At 45.3% G+C, this 15317-nt stretch overlaps 1 protein-coding gene across 1 annotated transcript in view; it reads right to left on the bottom strand.

The window, feature by feature from the left end:
• LOC145360392 (heparan-alpha-glucosaminide N-acetyltransferase) overlaps positions 1-15317 on the bottom strand; it is a 228371-nt gene that overhangs the window by 53320 nt on the left and 159734 nt on the right. The window contains exons 10-11 of the mRNA XM_080215588.1: positions 9710-9740; positions 2471-2631 (exon numbers count right to left, since the gene is read on the bottom strand). Of these exons, the coding sequence (XP_080071714.1) occupies positions 2471-2631; positions 9710-9740 (192 nt within the window). The remainder of the gene's footprint in view (positions 1-2470; positions 2632-9709; positions 9741-15317) is intronic.

Below are 15317 nucleotides of genomic sequence, written 5' to 3'. Positions count from 1 at the left end.
TGCCTCACCAACTTGATTGAGCTTTTTGAAGAGGTGACAAAGAAAATTGATGAGGGAAGGGCTATGGATGTAGTTTATATGGACTTTAGCAAGATGTTTGACAAGATCCCACATGGAAGAGTGGTACAAAAGCTAAATCTGAAATCAAATGGAATCTCTTAAGGTAGCCAAATGCCTCGTCATCTAATTAGTGAGCTAATTAGGCTGGCTAGATGGGTACAGAACTGCGTTATGGAAGACAGGGAGTAGCAGTGGAAGGGGATTTTTCAGAATGGAGATCTGTAGCTATTGCTGTTCCACAGGGATCAGTGCTGGGAGGTCTGTTGTTGGTAGTGTACATAAATTGGCTAGAAAAAAATGTGGGTGGTTTGATCATTAAGTTTGTGGATGACACAAAGATTGGTGGAATTGCTGAAAGTGGCAGGGATTGTCAGAGGATACAACAGGGGATAGATGGATTGGAGATCTGGGCATAGAAAGGGCCGATGGTGTTTAATCTGAATAAATGCAAGGTAACGTGTTTTGCAGGATCAAATTTAAGCGTGAATTATACTGTAAATGGCAGAACCTTGAGGAACATTAACAAACAGAGGGATCTGGGCATGCAGATCCACAGTTCCCTAAAAGTGGCAACACAAGGTGGCTAAGGTGATTAAGAAGGCATATGGCATGCTTGCCTTCATCAGCCAGGGCACTGAGTACAAGAGTTGGGAAATCATGTTGCAGCTACGTAAAACCTTGTTTGGGCCGCATTTAGAGTACTGCGTGAAGCTCTGGTCGCCACACTACCAGAAGAATGTGGAAGCTTTGGAGAAAGTGTAAAGAGGTGTTGCCTGGTCTTGAGGGTGTTGGCTATGAGGACAGTTGAATAAACTAGGACTGTTTTCACTGGAGAGATGGAGGCTGAGGGGAGACCTGATAGAAGTCTACAAAATTATGAGAGGCGTAGACAGGTTGGATAGTCAGAGGATTTCTCCCAGGGTGAAAGTGTCAATTACAAGGGGATACAGGTTCAAGGTGAAAGGAGGAAAGTTTAAGGGAGATGTGAAGGGAATGTTTTTCACGCAGAGTGTGGGGTGCCTGGTATGTGTTGCCAAAGGAGGTGGTGGAAGCAGGCACTTTAGCAACATTTAACAGGCATCTGAATGAGTACACGAAAAGGGAGGGAACAGAGGGATACGTAATGAGTAAGGGCAGAAGGTTTTTTTTAGTTTAGTTAGGGCATCATAATCAGCACAGGCTTGGAGGGCCGAAGGACCTTTTCTTTGCTCTGTGTTCAATCATTTGGGGCAAGGATGAGCTCCCTGTCTAAGTTCTTGCCCACCCCAGAGTAACATCACTGCAAGATCAGGGCAGGCGGGAGCCCAGAGGGAATCCTGTCCCTGTAATTTCACCTTCATTCTCCCCCACCCCTCAGCCCAATTTAAAGGCTCACTGCGACAGAATGTGAAATTCTGGCCAAGTAATGTGATGGGAGCCATCTCCTCCAAGCCAAGTAGTACATCATTCTGACCTGCAGGACACAAATCGCCATTCCAGTATTGTTCTGTCCTCTTGAAATATTTTGGAATTCCCAATCTAATGCCATTGGGAGAAAGCCCATCCTCACCTTCTCAGGAAAGCTGACCCTGGGTGATAAATGGGACCTTGTGTTTCGTACCTGCAAACCTCACGGGTACAGATTATTTCAGTTCAGATTCTTACATGGGAAATGTAATAAGTCTTTGGAGGTAGAAGTCCCTTCACCAAAATCCCTTCATTTACAATTCCCACAGCAGTGCACAGAGTGCTATCAGTCAGCAGTTTACCTTAGAGAGTGCCAGAGGAACTGACATTCCTGATTAAATACAAGATTTGCTGATTGGCCCATCAATTGGATCCTTAATCACGGAGCCAACCTCTATGGCCTGCCTGAAGTCATTACAGGAAGGGTGGAAAACACCAAGATTTTTTCTTTTGTGACTGTATCAAAAGCCGGGAGCGCTGACTCCAGTAAGAACAGCATAGCCACTGACCAGAAGACTGAGCTGATGTAGACTAGAAAAAGAACTACAAAAGTTCACAAATGTAGCCCAATCCATACGCAAATCACCTCCGTTCCACTGACTCTGTCTACACTTCCTGCTGACTCGGCAAAGCAGCTAGAATAATTAAGGACCCCACACACCTCAGACATTCTCTCTTCCACCTTTTTCCTTCGGGAAAAAGATACAAAAGTCTGAGGTTACGTACCAACTAACTCAAGAACAGTTTCTTCCCTGCTGCCGTCAGTCTTTTGAATGGACTTACCTTGCATTAAGTTGATCTTTCTCTATACCCTAGCCATAACTGTAACATTACATTCTGCACTCTCTCCTTTCCTTCTCTATGAACGGTATGTTTTTCCTGTATAGCGTGCAAGAAACAATACTTTTCACTGTATGTTAATACATGTGACAATAATAAATCAAATCAAATCAAATGTACTTACAGGGACCATCAGTTGGGCTATAGTTAATGTAAAAAGCTCCAATCAGCAGCAGGATGACAGTTCTCCAGGTTAGCTTTCGGAGTAACTGCAAGCGATGGACACCTCGGCGCAGCATGGCGCCAAAGGAAAGGGCCACCGACGTACCAATGATGAAAACAAACCTGAGGATAGATCACAAATCACAGCGTCCATATGTGTGCCACACGTTACCCATTGTACACATTCCAATATGAAACAGCCAAACTGATGGACAGTCAGTGGGAGGTGATGACCGAGTGGTATTATTGCTAGGCTATTAATCCAGAAATTCAGCTAATGTTCTGAGGACCCGGGTTCGAATCCCGCCACGGCAGATGGTGGAATTTGAATTCAATTTTAAAATGTCTGGGATTAAGAATCTATTAATGACCATGAAACCATTGTCGATTGTCAGAAAAACCCATCTGGTTCACTAATGTCCCTTAGGGAAGGAAATCTGCCATCCTTACCTGGTCTGGCCTACATGTGACTCCAGAGCTACAGCAATGTGGTTGACTGTTAACTAACTTAAGGGCAACTAGGGATGGGCAACAAACGTTGGCCAGCCACCAATGTCCATTTCCCACAGATGAATAGAAGAAAGTAAGCCAATCGGAGCCAACTGGCGGGCTTATGCCTGCAGTGACAAGCTCCTGAATGCCATCAAATTGCCTTTAAGGCACTGAGGATAAGTCAACTGCTTCCCCAGAAACAGAGGAGGGGGCTGACAAAGTGTTGCTTCTTCTGGGACACTCAATAGTCGTGAAGTAGATTTTAGCTCAAGGACAAGAGATTCTCAAGGGCAAATAAAGATGGGCAATAAATGCAGGCCAGCCAGCAACACCCATGTCCCACGACTGAATAATATTTTAAAAATCTTCAACATCCAAGAATGATGTGTCCCACAGAAGGACTTAAACACAGAAGAGGAAAGTTGTGGGGATTGGGATGGGGGGGAGAAAGGGGCAACTAAATAGAGAATGGAATGTTGTTCCATTGTGTTGTAAGAGACGATGCCAGTCTTGTGTTGCCGGTTCACCCTCTGTTGAGAGTTTGCCCGTACAGATCCTTGCATTAGATAACACCATTCCCTAAAATGATTACCAAGAACCCATGGTCTGACTTTTCATCTACTAGCAATAGTGCTTATCGACTAAATAAAGGAACACTTCCACTCGTAAAAGACAAATGTCAAGTGTGAGCTCATCAACTTAATGAAACCGTCACAGCCTGTTATCAGAAAAGATTCACCCTGCACCACGAACAGTAAACCAACATTTCAGGCTCGGGAGAACATTAACAACATATTGTTTACATCAATTTCCATTACCTTCTACGTGGAGTGAGATTCATTAGTAAGTAGCAGGAGTTGACTGGAAGACTTATGCTGAATTGTTATGTCTGTTTGTGTGTGTGTGTGTGTGTGTGTGTGTGTTTGTGTTTGTGTCTGGGTGTGTGTGCATCCACGGGCAGGATTTTCCAGCCTCGCTTGGGTGCGACTGGAGACTCCCGCCCAAAGTCAATGGAGATTTCCGTTGTCAGACCTTCACCCGCTCCGATTCCATAGCGGTGTGTGCGTGTGTGTGTGTGTGTGTAATTGTCAAATCCACCTCAGTTTACATTAGTTATTCAGAAGAATATGCGCAGAGTGTGTTGTGCAGGTTTATCAGGGAGAAACTGAAGAGGCTTCGGTAAGGGTGAGTTTTCTGAGAGACAGCATTATTCAGGAGGTCCAATGGAAGGTTGAGAAGCAAAGGTGTTGTAAACTGGGGGGAAATAAACAGAAAATGCTGGAAATATGCAGCCACTCAATCATCTCTGAACTAAAAAAGATTCTGCCTGAAGCATTAACTGGTCTGTTCTCTCCACACATGCTGATTGACTGGCTGATTTCGTTCAACATATTCTATTCTTGTTCCATTCAATGAAAGGTTATCTCATTTCATAGATGTTGCAGAGGGACCATCAAACATTTGGTTTATTTAAAGCGCGTTACTCAGGAGGCCGGTCCATGAGAAGGCTGGTCTATTTCAGGGGAAGTCAGTCAGGCTTGGCTTGACCAGAACGAGGTCAGTCAAGAGGGCAGGCCTGGCTTGCACAGTGGGAGGGTCAATCCGCAAGTTGGCCAAGAATGGTTCGTTTCAGAGGAAGAATCATTGCAGGGGCTTGTGGAGCATTTAGTTTATTCAAAGGGAGCACCATTCAGAAGGCTATTAAGGACTGGTTTGATCTGAAGGGGCATGACTCAGGAAGCTGGAGAGGTTAGGCTGTTTGTAAGAAGATATCATTCTGAAAACTGAGTCAATGATTTGTAGAAAGGTTGGTCAGTAATCACTGAAGGAGTAATCTGAAGGGAAGTCATCAATCCTCTATTAAAATGGACTAAGGAATTCTGCGTTAAAATCCCTATTGTACAAGAGGAGGTCATTCGGCCCATCGAGTCTGCACCTACAACAATCCCAGCGAGGTCCGATCTCCATAACCCCACATATTTACCCTCCTAATTCCCCTGACACTGAGAGGCAATCTAGCATGGCTAATCCACCTAACCCGCACATCTTTAGACTGCAGGAGGAAACCAGAGCACCCGAAGGAAACACACGGAGGCATGAGGACAATGTGTAAACTCCACACTGACAGTGACCCAAGGCTGGAATTGAACCCGGGTCCCTGGTGCTGTGAGGCAGCAGTGCTAACCACTGTGCTACCATGCCACCCCATCACGGTGCCACCATGTCGTTAGAAATTCATATGCTAAAATCCAGACAGCCTAAAACTTCCTGGCATGGAAATTGAGAACTCATTTCAGCAGCAGAAAATACAATAATTAAACATATAAATCTAGAGGGCGGGTAATTGACCAGTATGGAAACAGAATAAGAATTGTTCAGCGTGCAATGGTCCAATATGCTTGGATTGAGTCCACAGTCTGAGAAATAAATATCTTTTACCATGGACCTCACGGTGGCCCAGTGGTCAGCCCTGCTGCCTCGTAGTGCCACAGGGACCCGGATTCAGTTGCATGTTTAGGTGACTGTCTGTGTAGAGTTTGCACACTCTCCCCATGTCTACATGGGTTCCCTCTGGGTGCTCCGATTTCCTCCAAATCCCAATGATGTGTTGGTTAGGTGCTAAATTACCCCTTAGCGTCAGGGAGACCGCAGGGTAAATACAAGGGGTTATGGGGATAGGGCTTGGGTGGGATTGTTGTCGGTGCAGGCTCAGTAGGCCAACGGCCTCCTTCTGCACTGTAGGGGTTCTAAGTGATTCTTTCACAATAATAATAAATACATTAGCCCTTTGTTAAATTGATGCTGATCTTTATCACGACAGCTTTCTCATTGCTGCTCTGTGCGCTGAGGAGTCTGTTCCTTGCTTGCTGGATAAAGAATTACGTAAAATTGGAACTGTAAATGTTAGGAACAGGAAATAAAGAATGATGTCATTGGACGAGTATTTAGCTTTTTAATTCATGTTTGTTATTGGCTGAAGTGTGATGGTGTGGTTATTTCTTCGTAAATACGTTGTCGTTTTGATTACTGCTTCAGGAATACGTGAGTACAAAAGAATCAGAAATGGCGTCAGGATATTTTTATATAATAAATTGTTTGGATTTGGAATGCATTGCCTGATAGGGTACAGATTCAATAGAATTCCTACTGTGCAGAAGAAGGCCATTCAGCCCATCGAGTCTACACCAACAACAATCCCACCCAGGCCCTATCCCATAACTCCACATATTTACCCTGCTCATCCCCCTGACACTAAGGGGCAATTTAGCACGGCCAACGCACCTAACCTGCACATCTTTGGAGTGTGGGAGAAAACTGGAGCACCTAGAGGAAACCCATACAGACATGGGGAGAACGTGCAACCACCACCCAAGGCCGGAACTGAATCCGGGTCCCTGGCACTGATAGGCAGCACCTGTGTGGCACACTGTGCTGTCAATTCAACAGAATAAGGAATTGGATATTTTTTATTTTTTGTCGGACATGGGCGTCACTGGCTAAGCCAGCATTTATTGCCCATCCCTAGTTGCCCTTACTGAGTAGCTTGCTAGGCCATTTCAGGGGCAATAGAGACAACCACGTTGCTATGGATCTGAAATCATATGTAGGCCAGATTGGGTACAGACGGCAGATTTCCTTCCCTAAAGGACATTAGTGAACCAGATTGGTTTGTTTTTAAAACCCCAAAAGCTAATCCTAATTGCCCGCATTTGGCCCATATCCCTCCACACCCATGTAACTGTCTAAATGCTTTATAAAAGACAAAATTGTACCCGCCTCTCCCACTACCTCTGGCAGCTTGTTCCAGACACTCACTACCCTGTGTGTGAAAAAATTGCCCCTCTGGACACTTTTGTATCTCTCCCTTTAAACCTATGCCCTCTAGACTCCCCTACTTTTGGGAAAAGATATTGACTACCTAGCTGATCTATGCCCTTCATTGTTTATAGACCTCTATAAGATTACCCCTCAGCCTTCACAGAAAAAAGTCCCAATCTATCCGGCCTCTCCTTTATAACTCAAACCATCAAGTTCCAGTAGCATCCCAGTAAATCTCCTCTGCATTCTTTCTAGTTTAATAATATCTTTTCTATAATAGGGTGACCAGAACTGCACACAGTATTCCAAGTGTGGCCTTCCCAAGTCTTATACAACTTCAACAAGACATCTCAACACCTGTATTCAATATTCCGACAATGAAACCAAGCATGCTGAATGCCTTCTTCACCAATCTGTCCATCTGTGACTCCACTTTCAAGGACTCCTACAGCGCAGAAGGAGGCCATTCAGCCATTCGAGTCTGCACCAAGCACAATCCCACCCAGGCTTTACCCCATAATCCCATGTATTTACCCTAGCTAGTCCTCCTGACACCAGGGGGTAATTTGGCACGCCCAAGCCACCTAACTCACACGTCTCTGGATATGGGAGGAAACTGGAGTATCCGGAGGAAACCCACACAAACATGTGGCGAACGTGCAAACTCCACACGGATAGTGACCCAAGCCAGGAATCAAACCCAGGTCCCTGTGAGGCAGCAGTGCTAACCACCTTGCCACCGTGCCGCCCAATTGTGGGTCTTGCTGTGCTACAAAATGGCCATTGTTCAGCTCAGTGCCCACACAATAACAATCACAGCTACACTGTAGACGAAGTACTTGAAGGCTGTGGTGAAGGGTACTTTGTAAATGGCAGTCCTTCAGACTTATTCTGAGTTGTGTTTATCTTGAGTCAACCCTCATTAGTTACCATACAGTGATGTCCACGATCCCTGGATAAGTCACTATTGTGGAGCTGGTTAAGCTCCACCTGACATATCGCCACAATGTATGCCATTAATGTTAATGGTTTGTGAAGTGGATAATAATTCTCTGCAGTGACTGTCTCAATCTTTTTAAAGTGCTTTATTGACCACCAGACAGCATCATGACCACAATCGCACTAAAACAGGATCTTGATTGTCCTTCAGCCTGTTATCTCATCTTCTGACATTGTACTCAGGGTTAGATTAGCTATTTTGATTTGTTGTTTGCATTGCTCTGATCCAACCCCAGTCTCGGACTGACAGCACTTTTTGAGCTCCAGTGAACATAACTGCGTGCTGCAGAATAGTTCCTCCACACTGACCTTCCAAAAGCAATCTTGCCCCTCTTTGGGGCCACTTGACTCTCACTCTAACAGTTGTTCAGTGGTGAAAGGTAGGCCAATTTGGTGCTTTTGTGGGACGGCCAGCATTGCTGAATCCAGATCTCTAATTTTCAAATGGCGACACATGTTTTCTCTGCCTACTTTGCATAATATTAACAACACAGATCCACAAAATACTAGAATCTGCCCGTTTGCAGACTGTCCAGCGTTCTGCTTTCAAACTACTTTTATTTCATCAGCTTGGCTCAACTGGTAGAACTTTCATCGAAGCCCAAAGGTCCTAGTTTAAAGTCTCATTAAAGCCTAAAAGCCTAAAGGGTGGCACAGTGGTTAGCACTGCTGCCTCACAGCGCCAGAGACTCGGGTTCAATCCCAGCCTTGGGTCACTCTCTGTGAGGAGTTTAAAACTAGAAGCCACAGGTTTAAGGTGAAAGGGGAGAAATACAAAAGTGTCCAGAAGGGAATTTATTTCACACAGAGGGTGGTGAGTGTCTGGAACGAGCTGCCAGAGGTAGTAATAGAGATGGGTAGAATTTTGTCTTTTAAAAAGCATTTAGACAGTTACATGAGTAAGATGGGTACAAAGGGATATGCGCCAAATGTGGGACTAGTTTAGTGGTTAAAAAAAATGGCAGCATGGACAACCTCTATGATTCTACGGGTTTACACATTCTCCCCATGTCTGCATGGGTTTTCTCCAGATGCTCCAGTTTCCTCCCACAGTCCAAAGATGTGCTGGTTAGGTTGATTGGCCATGCTAAATTGCCCCTTGGTGTCAGGGAGATTAGCAATGTAAATACGTGGGGTTACGGAGATGAGGTTTGGGCAGGATTGTTGTTGGTGCAGAATCTCATTGGCTATGCCTCTGTGTTTGTTTTTGTAATGATGTGGATGTGCCGGCGTTGGACTGGAGTAAACACAGTAAACCTGGTGTTGTCAGACTTTTTACTGTTTTACTTTGTTTTTGTAAACATTCGCATTGTGGCTGTCGGCTCTGGGGGGCGGGAGGGAGGGATTATAGTCACCAGCCCCCTCTAGGTTTGTCACAGAAATCCCCTGCCCCCTCATGCTGGAAGCGGCCTTTATTTTACATCATGAGAGTTAGTCAAAAAGCCTCTTCAATAGACTGGATGCAATGGGCCGAATGGCCTCCTCTGCACTGTAGGGGTTCTATGATATTGGTGCAACATCAAAAAAGTGGCTTTATCCAGACTGATATTCCAACTGAACGTGGTTCTTCAGCTTGCCTGGTTCCAGACTAACAACTCTAGCCTCGTCGCATTGTCACCTGGCGTCTACTTAAATGAGCCAAGTCAATCATCTTTCACATCAAGACGATGCAGCCATTGATTGTCCTTTACATAATCTATTATGGAACACACATCAATCATCATACATTGCAGCTGCCAACACATTCCATTAAAGGGCCGCTGTTACTTTACTTAGCTGTTTGCATCCTTTGTTGAAACCAGATGCATAAATGTAAGTGGACTGCAACCATGGACAAAGCAGTGGGAATTGTTGATATGAATACATAGTTTTATATTCCATTATTACTTACCAAGGCATCACAAGGTCAGCCACTGTCAATCCTGTAAGAGATTAAATAAAGACTGATATAAAGAGTAAACACCAAACAACAGAAACTCCTGGACTTCAGGATGTTTCTCACATTTGCATAGCTTTTGTTCGGGTCAAGGATATGTAGAAATCTTTGTTTAGCTTCCATACCATATCACAAATACCCACCCCTTCCTCCACTCTGACCCCATCCTCAAAACCACGTGGCACAGAGGTTAGCACTGCTGCCTCACAGCACCAAGGACTCGGGTTCAATTCCAGCCTTGGGTGTTTAACTTAATTGATTAGTGTCACAAGTAGGCTGACATTAACACTGCAATGAAGTTACTGTGAAAATCCTCTAATCGCCACATTCCAGCGCCTGTTCAGCTACACTGAGGGAGAATTTAGCACGGCCAATGCATCTAAACAACACATCTTTCAGACTGTGGAAGGAAACAAAAGCATCCGGAGGAAACCCACGCAGACATGGGGAGTACGTGCAGACTCCACACAGACAGTGACCCAAGCCGGGGATCAAACCTGGCTCCTTGGTGCTATGAGGCAGCAGTGCTAACCACCGTGCTGTCTGGGTGGATTTTGCACATTCTCCCTACATATGCGTGGGTTTCCTCCAGGTGCTCCCGTTTCCTCCAGTCCATAAATGTATGGGTTAGGGGAATTGGCCACGCTAAATTGACCCTTCGTGTCCCTCAGGAAATTGGCAGGGTAAACACATGGGGTTACCGGGATAGGGCCTGGATGTGATCTCTGTTGGAGAGTCGGTTCAAGCTTGATGGGCCAAATAGTCTCCTTCTGCACAGTCGGGATTCTATGAACTGTCCTGTATTTTAAGGGATTGTCCAGTTACTTGAGCGTTTGTTCCACATACCACGAGAAATTTAACCAGGTGTTTCCTTCCGGTGCTCCAGTTTCCTTTCACAGTATGAAAGATGTGTCGGTTAGGTGCATTGGCCATGCTAAATTCTCCCTCAGTGTACCCAAACAGGTGCCAGAGTGTGGCGACTTGGGGATTTTCACAGTAACTTCATTGAAGCGTTAATATAAACCTACTTGTATCACTAATAAATAAACTTTAACTGTGATTGCCATTTGTCCCTGACTTCCAGAACAGCCAGTGGGAGACAGAGCCTGGGAATCGCCTTGGCTATGCCATTTTGTTTATTTTAGTGAGCATTCGCATTGTGACTGTCAGCTCCAAGAGGGGTTATGGTCATTGGCCACCTCTCGGTTCTTATCGCTACAGAACACCCTCACCCCCCTCAGCGCTGGAAGTGGCCTTTATTAGTCACTGTGCTCAAAAAGCCTCCTTAACAGACCCGCCTCAATTTTCTCCACAACATCCCGATTCTTTCCAGTTCCAGTTTCTGCATCTGTCACACTATGCTACCTTCAAATGCAAATCATCTGATTTCTTTTCATTCAGGGGATGTGGGTGTCGCTGGCTGGACTGGCATTTTCTGCTAGACCCTGAGGGCATTTGAGAGTCAACCACATTGCTGTGGCGCTGGAGTTCACATGTAGACCAGACCAGGTAAGGACAGCAGATTTCCTTCCCTAAAGGACACTAGTAAACCAGATGGACTTTTTGACAATCACCAACAGTTCCATGGTCACCATTAGACCTTTTTTTAAAATTCCAGATAGGTTAATAGATAGAATCCTACAGTGCAGAAGGAGGCCATTTGGCCCATCAAGTCTGACCGACCACAATCTCACCCAGGTTCTATCCCCATAAACCCATGCAACCCCTAGCTAGTCCCCGTGGCACTTAGGGGCAAGTTAGCATGGCCAATCCACCTAACATACACATCTTTGAACTGTGGGAGGAAACCAGAGAACCTGAAGGAAACACACGCAGACACGGGGAGAATGTGCAAATTCCACACAGACGGTGACCCAAACTGCAAATTGAACCCAGGTCCCTGGTGCTGCGAGGCAACAGTGCTAACCACTGTGCCACCAAGATGTTTACTGAATTCAAATTTCACCCTCTGTCATGGTGGGATTCAAACCCAGGTCCCCGGAACATTACCCTGGGTCCCTGGATTACTAATCCAGTGACAATATCGCTACGCTACCGCCTCCCCTGACTGGGCCAGATGCAAGCACAGCAGCCAATTGAAAGGATTAAACACAACCAGGAGATGGGGACTGACACTTGGATACCTCCTCAATGGTACACGGCACACATGATAGGGTTTGCAGCTGCCTTGCAGACTAGGGGGGACAGGAGATAATAGGGCAAGAAGATGCTGTACCCACTCTGACATAACTGCACTTTCTGTCAGACAATTTCCTTCACCATTAACATTGCACCGCACAGCTGTGCACTAACATGCAGCAGATTGTTTGCTGTTTGCAGATCTGTGGCCACCTCAGATCCTTAGGGAGATTAATGCACGAAAGATGTGCAGGTTAGGTGGATTGGCCATGCTAAATTGCCCCTTAGTGTTCAAAGATGTGTAGGTTAGGTGGATTGGCCATGCTAAGTTGCCCCTTAGTGTCCAAAGATGTGCAGGTTAGGTGGATTGGCCATGTTAAATTGCCCCTTAGTGTTCAAAGATGTGCAGGTTAGGTGGATTGGCCATGCTAAGTTGCCCCTTAGTGTCCAAAGATGTGCAGGTTAGGTAGATTGGCCATGGTATATTGCCCCTTAGTGCCCAAAGATGTGTAAGTTAGGTGGATTGGCCATGCTAAACTACCCCTTAGTTTGATTTTGATTTTTTTGATTTTGATTTATTATTGTCACATGTATTAATGTGTAATGAAAAATATTGTTTCTTGCGCACTATACAAAGCATACCATTCATGGATAAGGAAAGGAGAGATTGCAGAATGCAGTATTACAATCACAGCTTGGGTGTAGAGAAAGATCAACAGTAACCAAGCATGTGCAGGTTAGGTGGATTGACCATGCTAAATTTTGCTTTAGTGACCCAAGGTGTGTAGGTTAGGGAGCTTAGTTGGGGCAATGCGTGGGGTTACAGGGATAGGGCCAGGAGTAGATGGGTCTGGATAAGGTGCTGTGCCGGAGAGTCAGTGCAGACTCAATGGGCTGAATGGTCTCCTTCTGCACTATCAGAGTTCTATGATTCCAATGGGCAGCTACATGTCCCAGAGGCAATGGGGCGCAGACATGCCCTTTTGGAACCCAATTTTCCAAACACACCTGCATCGATCTTGACCCCCGCGGGCAGCTGAAAATCCAGACCACTAACTCTTCACCCAGCCCTTCAGTCTTCCACCCTCCCCTTGACAGGACGGCAGAGAAAAACCTGGCATCCACTCCTTGTCTCCCTCCACAGGCATGGCCAAAATGAGCGACTGAGAGGGCCAGGATGCACTGCTTCATGAACATTCAGGCGCCTGCTCTGCACCAATGATCCATTTATTCCAGTGGCCATCCTGACAGTGGAACCCACCTCCCAACCTCGCTGCAGAGAACGATTGATAAAGCTTCCTGCAAGGGTACTGCATGTAGCAAATGGATGTTTAGCGTATCGCCTAGTAGCATTACGCTGCCTGCAAAACTAACTCGCAATCTAAAACATCCAGCAATGTAAGAATCAATAATACTGGAGACTCAGGTTGCAGATCTCTGGTGAATATTAATTGTTGAATAATTTTTGATTTATTGCTTTTATGAGTGAATTACTGATTCAATGAACAGGAGTTTGTGCTTCCAATGTTCTGCATGTGATTTTCACTGTATTAGACATTGAAAAGTCTGCCTGTATCTAAGGCACAGACATTTTGAGAGCTTAAAATTCTAGCCTTGCCCAGACCTTTAATATATGTTTAATCTCTGAGTCTTCTGCTAGCTTGAATGCCTGTTTGGAAACGTCCACCATCCTGTTCCCCTTCTCTCGTGTTCGGAGAATAACAGAGCGGCAGAATCAATAAAACGCTGCTGGCGCAGTGGTTAGCGCTGCTGCCTCACAGCGCCAGGAACCCGACTTGGGTGACTGTCTGTGTGGAGTTTGCACGTTCTCCCTGTGTCTGCGTGGGTTCCCTCTGGGTGCTCCAGTTTCCTCCCACACTCCAAAGATGTGCTGGTTAGGTCACAGAGTCATAGAGATTTACAACATGAAAAGAGGCCCTTCAGCCCAACTTATGCATGCCACCCTTTTTATTTAAACCCCTAATTGCTTGCATTTGGCCCGTATTCCTCTATACCCATCTTACCCATGTAACTGTCTAAATGCATTTTAAGAGATAAAATTGTACCCGCCTCTACTACTACCTCTGGCAGCTTGTTCCAGACACTCACCACCTTCTGTGAGAAAAAATTGCCCCTCTGGACCCTTTTGTGTCTCTCCCCTCTCACCTTAAACCTATGCCCTCCAGTTTTAGACTCCCCTACCTTTGGGAAAAGGTATTGACTTTCTAGTTGATCTGTGCCCCTCATTATTTTGTAAACCTCTATAAGAGCACCCCTCAGTCTTCTATGCTCCAGAGAAAGAAGTCCCAGTCTATCAAGCCTCTCCTTCTAACTCAAATGATCAATCCCGGTAGCATCCTAGTAAATCTCTTCTGCACTCTTTCTAATTGAATGATATCCTTTCTATACATTGACCAAGCTAAATTCTCCCTCAGTGTACCCAAACTGGCATCGGAATGTGGCAACTAGGGGATTTTCACAGTAACTTCATTGCAGTATTAATGTAAACCGACTTGCGACTAATAACAAAGAACAAAGGGAAGTAAGAGGAAGGTGATTTCTCTTACTTAGCTGGACATGTCAGTTAACAGATGACTCCTGTCATTGTGCAGTCCTATTTCCATCCCTTTGCCTGTCCCTCACTCTGATGGGATCTTTGCGTTGCTCCCACATCAATCATTGTGAGAGAAATGCTTTGGGATGTGGAAAAAACTACACGTGATTGCATCTCTAACTTCCCAAATCTCTCCTCTGACTCCCTGTTCCTTACCTTACTGTGTCTCCGGCTTCCTCTGTTCCCACACAGCAACAATAAAAAAGCGTGGTGGTCAAAAAGAGAACATGCGATGATATGTTCTGTGATTGTTGAGGGTGGAGGACGAAGTGGTTGGTGGGTGTGTCAGCGGTTGTGTGAAAATCATAAAGGTAAACCCAAATTCTGCTCGTGTCAAAGCAAAAGGCTAGATGGATTGGCCATGCTAAATTGTTCCTTAGTGTCCCAAGATGTGTAGGTTCACTAATGTCCTTTAGGGAAGGAAATCTGCCATCCTTACTAAGTCTGGCCTATGTGTAACTCCAGAGCCACAGCGATATGGTTGACTTGTAAATGCCTCTGATACTGGAGGACTGTTAGGGATGGACAATAAATGTTGGCCTAGCCAAGGGTAGGGTGATTAGCAGGATAAATGCATGGGGTAAAGAAGTTATGTCGAGAGTCAGTACAGATTCGATGGGCCAAACAGCCCCTCTGCATTGTTGTGGTTCTATGATTCAAAAGATTTTAACTAAATGTCTCAACAATATAGTCCCAAAGCCAGCAACAAGCTCGAAATAAAAAGTCAGTAATGATGCTAATAAGTAGAGTGCCTTGACTATCTGTAACACAGCTCTGAATATCAAGAACATGGTTAGCACTGCTGCCTCA

The sequence above is a fragment of the Carcharhinus amblyrhynchos genome, chromosome 31 (genome assembly GCF_965287045.1).
Source record: "Carcharhinus amblyrhynchos chromosome 31, sCarAmb.v2.hapA, whole genome shotgun sequence".
Taxonomy (NCBI): Eukaryota; Metazoa; Chordata; class Chondrichthyes; order Carcharhiniformes; family Carcharhinidae; genus Carcharhinus; species Carcharhinus amblyrhynchos.
This window is presented reverse-complemented; position numbering and strand designations above follow the sequence as displayed.